The 16,100-nt window shown below is 47.7% G+C and overlaps 2 protein-coding genes across 3 annotated transcripts in view; one reads left to right on the top strand and one right to left on the bottom strand.

Moving 5' to 3' along the window:
- Positions 1-3,394, bottom strand: part of LOC120387624 (protein-arginine deiminase type-2-like) — a 175,345-nt gene extending 171,951 nt beyond the window's left edge. Inside the window, exon 1 of the mRNA XM_039508549.1 lies at positions 2,807-3,394. The gene's annotated coding sequence lies outside the window, so the exon portion shown is untranslated. The remainder of the gene's footprint in view (positions 1-2,806) is intronic.
- The window catches only part of LOC120387626 (protein-arginine deiminase type-3-like), a 34,623-nt gene that overhangs the window by 1,735 nt on the left and 16,788 nt on the right, over positions 1-16,100 (top strand). For both annotated transcript variants that reach the window (XM_039508558.1, XM_039508557.1), the window contains exons 2-4: positions 13,024-13,204; positions 14,158-14,230; positions 15,130-15,191. In XM_039508558.1, coding sequence (XP_039364492.1) covers positions 13,024-13,204; positions 14,158-14,230; positions 15,130-15,191 — 316 coding nt within the window. The remainder of the gene's footprint in view (positions 1-13,023; positions 13,205-14,157; positions 14,231-15,129; positions 15,192-16,100) is intronic.

Below are 16,100 nucleotides of genomic sequence, written 5' to 3' on the forward strand. Positions count from 1 at the left end.
GCCAGACATTAAATAACTGAGTGTCTGTCTGATGCAACTTCTTGCCGGGATGGGATACAGAGCTGTGCATCTCTCTGTCACTGGCAGACCAGGTGGCAGCTCAGGTCAGGGACCTGAGGCCTCACCTGAACACTGAGAAATGCACAGCTGGTAACCAGTCTGCCTCACCTGTGCTAGTGTGGTTAAACCAGGCGTTAGAGTGATAAATGTGTTTAGTGTTTAGACTTTATGAAGTGCTTGTAAGTTGCTGCCTGCATTAATCTCACTTATCATATCCCTAGCCCATGTTATAAGTAAGGCTGCGAGTTTGTCCCCGAGGTCACGGACTCCGTGACTTTCCGTGATCTCTGTGACTTCTGCTCAGCTCAGCCAGCCCCTGCGCCAGGAGCACCGGCAACTGCTGGAGCAGTCTTGCCCCTCTCCCCCAGCACCAGAGTTTGGCTGTGGGAGGGGACAGGGGGTTGGGGCACTGGACGGGATGAGGTGGGCTCTGGATGGTGCTTAGCTGGGGGGCTCCCCAGAAGCAGACACATCACCCTCACTCAGCTGCTAGGCGGAGGCATGACCAGGCAGCTCTGTGGGCTGCCTCCACCCAGAGTGCTGGCTTTGCAGCTCCCATTGGCTGGGAACTGCAGCCAATGGGAGCTGTGGGAGAGGTGCCTGCACGCAGAGGCAGCACGCAGAGCTGCCTGGCCACCCCTCCGCCTAGCAGCTGCGTGAGGGGGATGTCGCTGCTTCCAGGGAGCCCCCCTCACCCCGTCTCATGCCACAACCACCGCCCGCCGCTGCCCGCGCCCCCCCTTCACCCCCCCAAGCAGCCAGGACACCCTCCCCAAGTTTTATTCACTGGTGTTTTTAGTAAAAGTCACAGACAGGTCAGGGGCCATGAATTTTTGTTTATTGCCCGTGACCTGTCCGTGACTTTTACTAAAAATACCCATTACTAAAATGTAGCTTAGTTATAAGGTAATAGTTAAGTGTTTGTTCTGAAACTGGAAACCCCCACAGTTAGGAGAGGAGCATTACCAAGTGTGATATACCAGTTTGCCCCACGAGGCATCCTGCCTAACAAAAGAAGGCCCATCGACACCACACAAACCATTGTGAGACATCGGAGGACAAAAAACCTTGTGGATTGCTCGCTCCCCACCCATGAAAGTGCATGAGTAATTGTCCCATCAGTTTGAATGCTGGGGGAAGGGAATAAAAACCCCTGGCAGGAAGAAACTGGGTCTTTATAATGCTTGGACTCTGAGGGGCAAAGATTTCTAAGCATAAGCAAGGGATCCCCGGTGCTTGGCCTGGGTTAGCCTTAGAGGACTTATAGAGCTTGCATATTACAGCAGCTTCCATCCTCTTTTGAACCCTAAGGCTGGAACTCATTGGTATGTGTATGTTTATCATATTTACAAGGTTAAAGAACTCATTTCTTTTTCTTAGTTAATCAATCTTCACATAGTTTATTATAGGATTGGCTACAAGTGTTGTCTTTGGAGTAGAACAGGGGTAGGCAACCTATGGCACGCGTGCCGAAGGCAGCGCACGAGCTGACTTTCAGTGGCACTCACACTGCCCAGGTCCTGGCCACCAGTCCGAGGGGCTCTGCATTTTAATTTAATTTTAAATGAAGCTTCTTAAACATTTAAAAAACCTTATTTACTTTACATACAACAATAGTTTATATATATTGTGTGTGTATGTGTGTGTGTGTGTGTGTGTATATATATATATATATATATATATATATAATCTCTCATAGACGTATAGAAAGAGACCTTCTAAAAATGTTAAAATGTATTACTGGCACGCGAAACCTTAAATTAGAGTGAATAAATGAAGACTTGGCACAGCACTTCTGAAAGGTTGCCGACCCCTGGAGTAGGATCTAAGGTGCAATTGACTTGGAGTAAATGATCGGTTCTTTGGGACTGGGAGTAACCTGAATATTGTTGTGATTTTTGGTGTAAGTGACCATGTATCACAAAGGTAGGTTTACCTGGGTAGCAAGATAGATCGGAGTCCCCAAGGGGACAGTCTGTGACTCTTAAGTTAAGGCTGTTGTAATGCCTGAGGAGCTCACACTTGATTGGTGAAACCTAAGTATAGAACTCGTAGCCAATTTGTGCTGTGTGCCCTGCTCAACAGTCTGCCCTGAGTTGGCACTCATGCTGCCTGGAGCCACTCCAGACAGCTTAACTGTCACTGTTTCAAATCCAGTCAAAGAGGATTAGAAGTTGTTAGTATGGGTAGCATGCTGGCTAAGTGTGTTGTCTTCCTCCAGTGCCTGATCCATAGAGATAAAAGCCTTCTACTGCTACCACACAGTGGAGTTACTCCTTTAGCTGACGTGGCAGAGACCAATGTCTTGGATCTAAAGCTGTGGGGTTCAGTCTCCACAGACCCCCTTTTGGGGAGGGAGGGGACCATTACACATCTAATGTCTGTTTGGTGGCCTATTTGAATTGAGCACAGTTCATAGGAGGCAGGTGTCTGCCAACACGGGCACCCTTGTTAGCTTTCTCAGTAGACGGGCCAGGGATTGAATGGCCCATGGTCACTGAACTCCATCTCCTCTTGCCCTTGGGAAGGGTCTCCCCAGCACAGGGCTGATGCATGTTGGCAGTGTACGGGAAGTTCACCCCGTTGCTGCCTGTGCTGCATCTGCTCTGGGAACCGATCAGCTCCTGCTTTCCTTCTCCATTCTCATCCTGCAGCCAGTCGTGCTGGGCCACAGGCCAGTCCCTGACCTTCATCATGGTCATCATGTATATTACAGTAGCCCCTAGTGGGCGCAGTTGAGACTCACCGCTAGAGGGCCTCTACGGGGCCAGGTGTGGCATAGTGGCTCTCCACATCTAGTGTCCCCTGCTGACGGCCTCTCTGGTGGTCCGCCTCTTCCCACGACTGGGTCCTCCAGCCATGTCATAATTTCTGGAGTAACAAAGTCCCACCATTCAGTGTTATATCAGATCTCCGGCCGCAATTCTGGGCCCAGTGGTCCTTGCACGCCGTACGCTCAGGGGTTCCAGTCATCCTTTGTCCCCTTGTTCAGCCTGTGTCACCATCCCAGTGGCTGGTAGGGAAATGCAGGTTCCAGCCTGGGGATCCTATAACCAGTAGCCCCGGTCTGCTCAGACCTACACGTTGCGGCTACTTCTCTGGGCTTCTTCCTACTCAACCTCTCTCAGGTCTTCTCCCCACAACCTCTGCAGGCTCACCTGTCTCTCAGGCCCCCAAATTAAAGCCTAATCTTGAACATAGTGCCATAATCTTGAACACTAGAGCTACTTGCCCCGTCTCTATTTCCATCCCGGTTCTGGCGGCAGCAGCTCCCTGGTTCTGTTGTGGTGACAGGGCCTGCCAATTTACCCTCACTGCGAGCTCAACTGTCAGAAGTCATTGTGAGGTCGTAAGATGTCACAATCACCTCCAACGACAGTTGGGGATGGGGAAAGGGAGACAGACTGGATTGGTCCAAATGAAAAGGTCGATTGCTATAGCTCTAGGACTGTGTTAGGACCATGTCTGGTAAACAAGAAAAGTGTGGAACCAAAAATCAGTGAACCAAATGTGGTGGGTTGGATACGAGGCCTACAGGGTGGACCAGATAATGACGGGATGGGCCACTCCGCCCACCGCTCCCTTTGTGAGACCTTCAGAAAAGAGACTTTGGGCGAGAAACTGGCTACTGGAGCAAGCTGCACCATCATGGCTGCCTCCCCCACCATCTCCTGAGACCCCTGTGCCTTTGTCAGCCTGACCTTGAGAGTGGCAGCCGGGGGCTCGGATGGTGCTGCTACCACCCTGGACCCTTTAAATCGTCCCCGGAGCGCTGCTGCCGGAGCCCTGGGTGGCGGGTCTCTGGTAGCTATTTTAAGGGTCGGGGCTGTAGCGGGAGCTTCCCCAGGGCTCCGGCAGCAGAGCTCTGGTGGCAATTTAAAGGGCTCTGGGCTCCAGCCGCTGCTGGGAGCCCCAGGTCCTTTAAATTGCCGCCAGGGGAAGCCGGGCCACCCCGGTACGGCGCACCAGCTTACCTTCACCTCTGGACCCAGATGACATGGCTACCTCCACCAGCTCCAGCTGAATTCCAACCACCACCTGGGATGAAACAGGATCAGACTTTAACAACAGCAGCACCTCCAGCCCCTCTCAGCTAACTTCTCTCTTGCCCCAAAGGACAGTGATGATCATCTCTGATATTAGCGGAGAGACTGTCCAACAAGGGGGTTTTCTTCTAAAAACGCCTTCCAGCTCAAGGAAAGGGAACAAGGGATGTTGTTAAACAGAAAGATTTATTTAATACAGTACATTTTGGATGCTTTAACTGTTCTTTTCCTGTATCCTTAATAAAGGGCTAAAAGGGTTTCTAATGGTGTGTTTGCCGTGGTACTAAGCAGACCGAGGTCTCTGTATACCAAACCCCGAACCTGGTTTAACACTGCTTAATGTTGGACAGCGACTGGATGATAACACCACCTTTGGCCCATATAGTCCATCTAAATAAATACAACAGCTCCTCCACAGCCTGTCCAGTTGCTCAGGACCCCATGGCTTCCTCAAAGCTCTCTGTGCTACAAACTTCGCGTGACCAAATGTCCTGACTTTATAGGGATTTTGGGGTCTTTTTCTTATATAGGTTCCTAGTACCCCCCCACCCACTGTCCCGATTTTTCACACGTGCTGTCTGGTCACTCTGTACATGCTGCAGATGCCAATTCCCTTCAGGCAGCTATTTGGAGTTAAATGCAGAAGGGAGCCTCGTCCGTGTTAGAGGAAGAGAGGACAAAGGGTTTGAGTTGCTCTTGGTTTCATAAGAACATAAGAATGGCCGTACTGGGTCAGACCAAAGGTCCATTTAGCCCAGTATCCTGTCCACCGACACTGGCCAATGCCAGGTGCCCCAGAGGGCGTGAACCTAACAGGTAATGATCAAGTGATCTCTCTGCTGCCATTTCCTTTTCTCTGTGCTACCTCACAGGGAAGTACATGGGCTAATAGTTTTATAGATGGCCAGGGCCGCCCGGGAGGGAGGGGGGCAATTTGCCCCGGGCCCCACAGGGGCCCCCACGAGAATATAGTATTGCAACTTTTTTTTTTAACGGAAGGGGCCCCTGAAGTTGCTTTGCCCCAGGCCCCCTGAATCCTCCGGGCGGCCCTGTAGATGGCTCAGAGAATGGCCTGGAGTGTCACTGATTCATCCCGTAAATTTAGAGCTCAGGCTGTCCTTGGGATCAGAGGAAGGGAGGGGAGCGTCACTGTTGTGTAACGCTGCTTGGTGGGTTGCCACCACCAGGCCTGGAGGAGGGGGGCACAGGGGGCGGTTCTGGGTGTGACTGGCATATGGCAGGATTGTCAAAGTGAAGAAATCAAGCACCAGGCAATGTGGAATGCACCCAATTAGAGCTGGGTGAATCACTGGCTTTTCTGTAAAGTGACTCAACTGAAACATCCCAAATGCAAGTGCTTTGCGTTTCAGACCGAAACAGAATTCTTTTCTTGGTTTGTTTTTTCTTGCTGAAACAAAACAACCCAAAAAAGACTTTGTTCGGGTAGAAGGAAACATTTCGAAATGCCATTTTGTTTTGAAGCGCCGCTTCGATTAGAAAATGGCAATTGGAAAGGACCCGGCTTCTTTGAAAACAAATCCAAAACAAAATGAATTGCAAAACAATTCAAAAGGACCTGGTTTATTTCAAAACAAAAATGGCAAAACGGTTCATTCAGAAAACGCGGAAAGGAAAACGGCTCAGAAACCAGATATCAAAGATTAAGAATGCCCGGTGCATTTTTTTCTCTCTTGTGATTTTTATGAGTTTTTGGGGGCTGATTCATGAATTTTTAAGCACTTGGGGTTGGCAACACTGCCAGCTATGGCGCCTTTGCTAGAAGCATCATGTCCCAAAAAAGAGCGGGAAACTTCCTGGAAAACACCCACAGGTAGGGGCTGAGGTTGGTAGCTGCATTCCTTGCCTGCCAGACCTGACTAAATCCCTGCCAGGCCTGCCTCACATCTCGGCTCTCCTGTCTTGAATCATCGTTGTGCCCCAGCCCATTGTGAGTCTCTGAGTAACAGTTAATACCCAGTCGCTGGGGCTGGTGCTGCAAGGTGGGGAAAGCTTTGCTAATCCGTATCTACCTAGGCAGCAACGTACTGGCCACGCAGTTTTGCAATGTGATCTCATTTGTTCGGTGTTTGGTGACTAACGCTTGGCTGGTCCCGCGGTGCAATGGAACCTGTCTCCCGGTCAGCTGGGCTGACACGAGTCTGTCATGAGCCTCAACCACAGAACCAGTCGTCCTCGCTAATCGAGCAGCATGAATTGGCAGGAAAAAGCAGCTGGGCTCAACCAGGCTTTTCCTCAAGGGCTAATCCTTTTAACAAGGAGGCAGCCAGATTTTCCTTTGCTGGCTGGACAATGGTTGGGCCGCTGCTGTGCTGGGACCACTGCCAACGTGCTGACCCGTGTCCTGGCGTTTCCTTGTACTCCCCTGTCTGTATCCAAGCCCCCCTTGGGGCAGTGACCGTCTATTTATTCTGGATTTGTCCAGCACCAGGCGCAATGGGGTCCCGGTCCATGCCTGGGGCTCCTAGGGGCCATGGTAACACAATTAATAAGAAGTGAAGGAAACAGCTGGGACTCGGCTCAGGCCTACGAGCTTTGGGAACGGATTCCAACCTTCCAAGGCATGCCCCGCACTCTGCGCCAGACAAGGGGAAAACTGAGTAGCATTTAACCCCTTGTTTGCTGGGAACCAGGTAGCGCTACTGGTCATTGTCACCTCCTGCCAATGACCGGGGCAGGGCAGCACTTTCTGCTGATGTGAGGAGGACGTGCTGGGAGAACTGTGCCTTTGGAATGCCTGTCTCCTTCCTGACCCTGCACTGCCTGCTTGCTGGCAGGCCCCGGCTTGTGCTGCCAAGCAGGCAGGTTCCTCCATCCGTGGAAGAGGGCTGGAATAAGCTTGTTCTCTCTGCTCTATTGATTAGCAGGAAATCTTAACTCCACCTGTTTGGCAACAGCTTGCTTCCTGGGTCAACTTCTGGCCAGGTGTGACGAATGTTTTCTCTCGAAGAGGTTTGCATGGCTGCCACAGGAAGGATCCTCACCCTAAGCACAGAGACCGTCCTAAGACTGTGACTCATGGGAGTTAACAGGAAAGGTGGATTCTGAATGACAAGTTAGGGCTCCCAATTGTGACAGGTGTCCTCTGCCACTGATGGCTCCAAGGGGCCATTCTGGGGTTAGGAAGGGAGTTGAAAACATGCATCTGAATGATTGAATTGAATGCATAGTTGTCCGTTTCCTCATGGACTCAATTGTCTCCAGTCAACCAGAAGTGCTCTGCTTTATGGCGTGTCTTCAAGTCACCAGGGCCTGATGAAATACACCCTAGAATACTCGAGGAGCTGACTGAGGAGATATCTGAGCCATTAGTGATGATCTTTGAAAAGCCATGGAAGACAGGAGAGACTCCAGAGGACTGGAAAAGGGCAAATATAGTGCCAGTCTATAAAAAGGGTAATAAGGACAACCCGGGGAATTACAGACCAGGCAGCTTAACTTCAGTACCCAGAAAGATAATGGAGCAAATAATTAAGCAATCAATTTGCAAACACCTAGAAGATAATAAGGTGACAAATAATAGTCAGCATGGGTTTGTCAAGAAGAAATTGTGTCACACCCAACCTAGTAGCTTTCTTTGACAGGGTAACAAGCCTTGTGGATGGGGGGAGGTGGTAGATGTGGTATATCTTGACTGTTTCCCATGACCTTCTCATAAACAAACTAGGAAAATACAACTTAGATGGCGCTACTATAAGGTGGGTGCATAACTGGTTGGAAAATCATTCTGAGAGAGTACCGTAGTTATCAGTGGTTCACAGTCATGCTGGAAGGGCATAACGAGTGGGGTCCCGCAGGGATCGGTTCTGGGTCCAGTTCTGTTTAATATTTTCATCAGTGATTTAGATAATGGCATAGAGAGTACATTTATAAAGTTTGCGGATGATACCAAGCTGGGAGGGGTTGCAAGTGCTTTGGAGGATAGGATTAAAATTCAAAATGATCTGGAGAAATGCTCTGAAGTAAATAGGATGAAGTTCACTAAGGACAAACACAAAGTACTCCACTTAGGAAGGAAACATCAGTTGCAAACATACACAAGGGGAAATGACTGCCTGGGAAGCAACACAGCAGAAAGGGATGTGGGGTGTCATAGTGGATCACAAGCTAAATATGAGTCAACAGTGTGACTCAGAGACTTTAAGGTCAGAAGGGACCATTATGATCATCTAGTCTGACCTCCTGCACAAAGCAGGTCACAGAATCTCACCCACCCACTTCTATAACAAACCCCTAACCTATGTCTGAATTATTGAAGTCTTCAAATTGTGGTTTGAAGACCTCAAGCTGCAGAGAATCCTCCAGCAAGTGACCCGTGCCCCATGCTGCAGAGGAAGGCGAAAAACCTCCAGGGCCTCTGCCAATCTGCCCTGGAGGAAAATTCCTTCCTGACCCCAAATATGGCGATCAGTTAAACCCTGAGCATGTGGGCAAGACTCACCAGCCAGCACCCAGGAAAGAATTCTCTGTAGTAACTCAGATCCCAACCCATCTAACATCCCATCACAGACCACTGGGCATACTTACCTGCTGATAATCAAAGATCAGTTGCCAAAATTAATTGCCAGAGTTAGGCTATCCCATCATACCATCCCTTCCATAAAATTATCAAGCTTAGTCTTAAAGCCAGATATGTCTTTTGCCCCCACTACTCCCCTTGGAGGGCTGTTCCAGAACTTCACTCCTCTAATGGTTCGTCTAATTTCAAGTCTAAACTACCTAGTGTCCAGTTTATACCCATTTGTTCTTCTGTCACATTGGTACTAAGCTTAAATAATTCCTCTCCCTCCCTAATATTAATCCCTCTGATATATTTATGAAGAGCAAGCATATCCCCCCTTAACCTTCTTTTGGTTAGGCTAAACAAGCCAAGCTCTTTGAGTCTCCTTTCATAAGACAGGTTTTCCATTCCTCGGATCATCGTAGTAGCCCGTCTCTGAACCTGTTCCAGTTTGAATTCATCCTTCTTAAACATGGGAGACCAGAACTGCACACAGTATTCCAGATGAGGTCTCACCAGTGCCTTATATAACGGTACTAACACCTCCTTATCTTTGCTGGAAATACCTCGCCTGATGCATCCTAAAACTGCATTAGCTTTTTTAACGGCCATATCACATTGGCGGCTCATAGTCATCCTGTGAGCAACCAATACTCCGAGGTCCTTCTCCTCCTCTGTTACTTCCAACTGATGTGTCCCCAATTTATAACTAAAATTCTTATTATTAATCCCTAAATGCATGACCTTGCACTTTTCACTATTGAATTTCACTGCTTGAATAACACCGCTGCAAAAAAAGCAAACGTCCTTCTGGGATGTATTAGCAGGAGTGTTGTAAGCAAGACACGAGAAGCGATTCTTTCACTCTACTTTGTGCTGATTAGGCCTCAGCTGGAGTATTGTGTCCAGTTCTGGGCATCATATTTCAGGAAAGATGTGGACAAATTGGAGAAAGTCCAGAGAAGAGCAACAAAAATGATTAAAGGTCTAGAAAACATGACCTAGGAGGGAAGATTGAAAAAAATTGGGTTTGTTTAGTCTGGAGAAGAGAAGACTGAGAGGGGACATGGTAACAGTTTTCAAGTGCATAGAAGATTGTTACAAGGAGGAGGGAGAAAAATTGTTCTTGTTAACCTCTGGGGATAGGACAAGAAGCAATGGGCTTAAATTGCAGCAAGGGAGGTTTAGGTTGGACATTAGGAAAAACTTCCTGCCAGGGTAGTTAACCACTGGAATAAATTACCTAGGCAGGTTGTGGAATCTCCATCACTGGAGATTTTTAAGAGCAGGTTGGACAAACACCTGTCAGGGATTATTTAGATAATACTTAGTCCTGCCATGAGTGCAGGGGACTGGACTAGATGACCTTTCGAGGTCCCTTCCAATTCTATGATATAGACCTGTGAAAGATGCAGCAAGCTTTTTATGGTCCCAGGTTCAATTCCTTTCTCTGCCACAGACTTCCTGTGTAATCATGGGCAAGTCACTTAGGGGATCATTTAAAAAGTGCCTAAGTCACTTAGACTCTGATGCAGAACTAGGCAAATAACTGATTTTCGGTGCGTTGGCAGTTCTGAAAAAAATGGTTTGAGTCAAACTGCATCTGAAATGTTTCAGATTTTTCCTTGAATTGAAAAAGTTAATTCCAGGCTTGTTCCAGAGCAGGGATTTCGAACGTGGGTCTCCCACATCCTAGGTGAGGGCCCTCACTGCTGAGCTAAGACCGCTGAGCAGTCATCTACCACCGCTACCTCCTCCTCGTCGGGCCATTTTGTGAATGGCTCAAGCTGGTCATGTCAAATTTTGTCAATACTTTCCAGTTGACCAAATCTTAATTTTTCCTCAAATAACTATTTGTCAGAGAGATTTCTCCCAGCTTTCCTCCTAGGCCCTGGTGATTTTTAATGAGACTTAGGCTCCTAAGTCACTTAGGTACTTTTTAGTCTCCCTAAGCCTCAGCGTCTCCGAGACCCTTCATCTCTCTGTGCCTCAGTTCCACATCTGTACATTAAATTCTGAGACGCTCAGATACTACGGCAATGTTAGCCATAGAAATCCCTTAGATTGATAAAGATCCATGTATTCCTATACACACCCTTGCACACCTGCAGTCCTCTAACCTTGCTCAGGAAACCACCCCATGGAATAAGGCATTTACAGAGCATAAGAAAGCATTGCTAATTCCAACCACAAGGGAAGGCATTGGGTTTATAGGCAGATTTATTACCACTCTCCAGTGTGGTATTACCAACGTCTATTCCTACAAGCTGCCACAACTGTACCCAGAGAAATGGGGAACAAACTTGTCACAAGTTAGGGCAACTGCACCTCTGTTCCCCCTCTGAGGTCTCTCAAGGGCACCCACTCCTGGCTCCTCAGCCGTCATCTTTCTTGGGCAGAGACCAGTGTCTCTCTTCCTCCTGATTCGGGTTTTTTCCAGGCTGCAGAATTCTCTGCCTATACTGTGATATCCCCAGCAAGCCAGGTTGCTTAAATGGGCCAGCGTCTGTGCTTTGCTTTCTCTTACATTGTTCATAGCCTTCTAACTGCCAGCAGTGTCAAGTTACCACACAGTCCTTCCTAAGCAAGCACCTTCATTCTTAAGGTAAAAGCATTACAGAGAAAACATATTAAAATAATAAAGATCCTGCACATGTGCTAATAAGCCTACCAGAAATCACCCCCAACTCTGGCAGGGGCTCTGGTAGGAGGCAATCCTTCAAACTCCACCACATGGTGTGGTTACATAACAGCCTTGGCTAAGCATTAACACCACCATGAATAGCTCAGGCTACGTCCACACTACAAAGCACTTTGGTGCAACTTACAGCGCTCAGGGGTGTGAATAATCGATGCTCCTGAGTGCTGCAAGTTACACCGACTAAGCGTCCGTGTAGACAGCGCCATGGCAGTTGGAGAGCTTCTCCCGCAGACATAGCTACCGCCTCTCGTGAAGGCAGGAGTTACTAAGCCAATGGAAGAGCTCTCTCCCGCCGGCTTAGAGCATCTTCACCAGAAGCGTGACATTGGTGAAGCTGGCGCTGCTGTGAATGACGCAGTGCAGACATAGCGTTAATCTTTCCTTTCTACCGCTTGGGCCTTTGACCTTGAGATTCCAGGAACAGGCAATCACCAGACAGTGATCTCCTTCTCAGGACACAACTTCCAAAGGCTGGGTTTTTGTATAACCAGAGGTGGGAATTTGCATTCAACTCCCTGTAGAGATTCCCCAGGCAAACCACTTGACACTATTTGTCCCCAAAGCCCATTCTTGTCTGGCACATTGTTCATTACAGTCCTCTGAAGTTCATAACACTTCCCAGGGTTCAAGCCCCCTCTGCCCCCTAGGCAGAGGCTACGTACAATCCCAACCCACAAGAATACATAAACCACATGTAAAAATACATTTAATACAATGGACCCCAAACACACAAACTTAATTCAGTGAGGTTTCCCAAGACTATTGCAGGAAATTGCCATGTCTGTCACTGAGATGATTGGTAAAGTCTCTCAGTATTTTTCTTTGGGTGTAAATGAACTTGCTGATCCCTACCACCCACTCCCCCCGCCCCCCAATTGTGGGTCAAAAACTTGATCTAAATTGGAGAAATAGTACACGAGTGAATATGTGTACACAGTTAATGGTGCTCATAGATATGTAGCATAGTCCCTGGGGTTTGTAGGACCAGTAAGACGACTTGTGCACTGTAAACCAGTGGCTCTCAGCCTTTCCAGAGTCGGATTTGTCTTGCGCCCCCACAAGTTTCACTTCACTTAAAAACTACTTGCTGACAAAATCCGACATCAAAATACCAAAGAGTTGCTTATTGTCTCATTTTTAACCATATAATTATAAAATATATCAATTGGAATATAAATATTGTACTTACATTTCTGTGTATGGTTTATACGGCTCGATATATAAGTCACAGTATGAAATTTTAGTTTGCATTGACTTCACTTGTGCTTTTTATGTAGCCTGTTGTAAAACTAGGCAAATATCTAGGTGAGTTGTACCCCTGGAAGATCTCCACATACTCCCAAGGGTACGTGTACCCCCGGTTGAGAACTGCTGCTGGAATCAGTTTCTTTTGTGCAGCTTTTGACACCAGATCTCAGCTGTACCTGCCCACACCAAAATACTGAATAAAATCTGCTCAGCACGTCTCCTCCATCATGGGGTACGGACTCCTGCAGTTTACAGCAGAAGCTTCCGTGGGTGCCGCTTACTGCACCCACAGGCTTTGCCTTTACTGTGGAATTCCCTCGCCTTAGAACAGGAGCGGTCACATGACCACAGTGTAGTTGTCTGGCTCCGTAGCATCTTTACGGAGCTGACATCGGGAGCGGACGGGATTTCCAGCTGCGCCGGTAACCGAATGTCATCCTCTGCCTCAGATCAGCCCCGAAGGACGCCACGTCGTTCGATGTCCGTGGCACCCCTGGTGTTGACGTCTATATTGTCCACAACCCTCAGGTTGCCAAGGTACCGACATGCGTGCCCAGATGGCCCCTGGATGTCGGGGTGGAGGTGGTGGTGACTATGAAGGCACCAAGCGATGCTGTCAATGATAACAAGGTGAGTTTGTCGTGGAGAGGGAGACGCACCCTTAGAAAACACAATGTCAAACTTCCACTAGCACAGGAGCAAAGAGCTGTTACTCAGGTCTTGGACCAGGCAAGAGTATGTTTGAAGTTGGTCAGCAGACACTGTGCCTTGGCTGGTGAGACGTCTGCTCGCTAAGGGTGCCCACGTCCTGGGTGTTAGATTGAGCGGGGTATCCCATGAATCCCTGGGTGATGCATTCCCATACGGGACTGTTGTCACCTCACTGACCGAGAGAACAGCCCACTTGTAAAACCGCTTCATTTCAGCAGCCTGGACCTGCTGCTTTGGGGTGTTTATTATTTAGCCTCATTATCCTGTTGTGCATTTCCATGAGGGAGCAATACAAATACTAATGCAGATTAGTCTTGTATTACAGTAGCTCCGACAGGTCGCCTTGTGAAAGGTGCTGTATGAACACAGTGAGAGACTGTCCCTGCCCACAAGAGCTGCCTAAATTAGTGGGTTTCAAGATTTTTTTCCATTTGCAGACCCCTCAAAAATTTTGAATGGCGGTGAGGACCCCTTTGGAAATCTTAGACATAGTTTGCTGACCCCCAAGGGTCTGCAGACCACAGGTTGAAAACCACTGGTCTAAATGGAGAAGACAGGCAGTGGGATGAAGGAAGTATAATCCTCATTTCACAGATGCCACGAATTGAGCCCAGACCTGCTGAGTCCCGGCCCAGGTCCCAAGCCACATGACCATCCTCTCTGTCTTAAAATAATGAATGTTAATGAAGGAGTCATCTGCACTGCCCTCCCAGTTGCTCTCAGCATAGAAAGTGGAAGACCACGTGCAAGACTCACACTCTGGCCTCATCCGTGGCAGCGTTCTGTCCCCAGGCTGTATCTGTTTTACTCTTAGCTTCGCTACAGGTGACAGTGTCCTGAAAGTGGTAGTGCTGATTGTAGTGTCTTTGCAGGTTAGGATTTCATACTATGGGCAGGATGGGGGGCCTCCTATGCACAGAGCCATGCTCTACCTTACCTGTGTTGGTAAGTAGAACCTAAGAATCCATCTGTTCAATAAACTCAGCCCCAAAGTGCCACTCCCTTGGGTGGGAGGACACATTTTTTATGCTGGTTTCTGGGTACTCTGGCAAAAATGTGTGTGGGGGAGGGTGGAAGTGGGGCACAGAAATTTAAATTTTTCAGTGGAAATTCAAAAGCCAAAATATTTCCATTTGGAAATGCTGCAACAGTGACTCATGGGAGTTATAGTTTGGGTGCCTCATGCTCTCATTCTCCTCTCTAGGGTAGGATCTCTGTTTAAACTACATCTCCCAGGAAGCACCACTGTCTCCCCCTTGGGTAGGGGGCTGGTGCATTATGGCTGTCGCTGGCAATGGTGCATCCTGGGAGATGCAGTCCAGCCAGGAGCCTGGACCACATGGGATAATGGGGATAAGAGGCACTTGGACTACAACTCCCATAAGGCACCATGGCAACATTCCCACAGATTGGAAATATTTCAGGTTTTGGGTGTTCTGTTTTTCAACAAAAAAAAATCAAAATGTTCTGTGGAAAGCAAATGCTTTCGTGAATATGTTCATTTAGTCAAAGACAGTTTTGATGGAAAATGTTCAAGCAGCCCTGCTCGTAGGGACAGGCTAGCTGATCTGAGCCCCATGCTTTAACGGACACCAGTTCCCTTGTAGCTCACATCTCTCCCCATTGAGCTGTGTTCAGTCCAGGCCTTGTTCTGCCCTGTGGCTATGGGGGTTGCCCGCTTTTAAAGAAGCCTATAATGGCACATACCCACCGAAGGATCCCCCGCTACCTCTGCTTTTGGTACTGAAGATCCCAAGCCTGGCGAGAACATGGTCAAGTCCAGTTCATTGGTTCTCAGTGCCTTCCAGCCTGATGGGTTCTCTCCTTCTCTTGGGCCGCTGCAGACATCTCCCTGGATGCTGATACAACTCGCAGTGGGGCGGTGAAGAGGAAAACAGCAGATAAGGTAAGTATGATTCATCTTTGTACCCAATAACGGAGACCAGTAGGCTGAGTAAATTCTGAGCTGAACACCTCAGAGCTCCCCAGCAAAGTATCAAGTGTACAGGAGACATGCTATGGATCATGGTTTATCTAGTACAGTGTGCTGCAGCCTAGAGCACCAGCTGGTGACCTGCAGGGAGCATTAAAGAAGCTACAACAGTGTTATTTAGGGGTTTGTCTACATGGGGACGCTCAGGAAAATTAATCTGAATTAATTAAAGGTGTGAAGTTTAAGTGGATTAGTTAAATGACATTAAACCTCTGTGTGAACACGCTTGTTCAGAATTAAAGTGGCCTTAATTAAATTTATTAATTCACTTTGGAAGTAAATTAAACAAAATTGAATTATGAATAAGAGCTTCTACAAAGGGGTTTAATGCATTTAACTAATTGATTTAAAATTCATATCTTTAGTTAATTTGGATTCATTTTCCTGAGTGTCCCTGTATAGACAGGCCCTAGGTAAATTTGTTGTTATTGGAAAATGTCAGTTTATTAAAACAGAAATTTTTCACAGGAAAAGGTCAGTTTTGACAATTTTTTTGCCTTGGGAAAAAAGTCAGAAAAGTTTGGAGATTTGTTAACATTTGGTTTTGACATTTCCAAGATGGAAAATATTAGTTTTCTGGGTTTCATGTAGAAATTTAAGCTAATTATAGTAAAAGTAGTAACCAAAATGTTTCTCAATGATTGACACAAACTTTGTTGATATCTCAGAAATTTAAGTTGGGACTGGGTAACATGGAGAACAGCTGGGAGGTTTCCATAGGAGCTAGTGCAACAGGAAGTAGCTATGTCACATGCCTGTCCTCTCAGCTTTTATTACTGTAGTAGTGAAAAGAATTGGGTTCCAGCTCTCTGGTCTTGTTCC

The sequence above is a fragment of the Mauremys reevesii genome, linkage group 21, assembly GCF_016161935.1.
Source record: "Mauremys reevesii isolate NIE-2019 linkage group 21, ASM1616193v1, whole genome shotgun sequence".
Taxonomy (NCBI): Eukaryota; Metazoa; Chordata; order Testudines; family Geoemydidae; genus Mauremys; species Mauremys reevesii.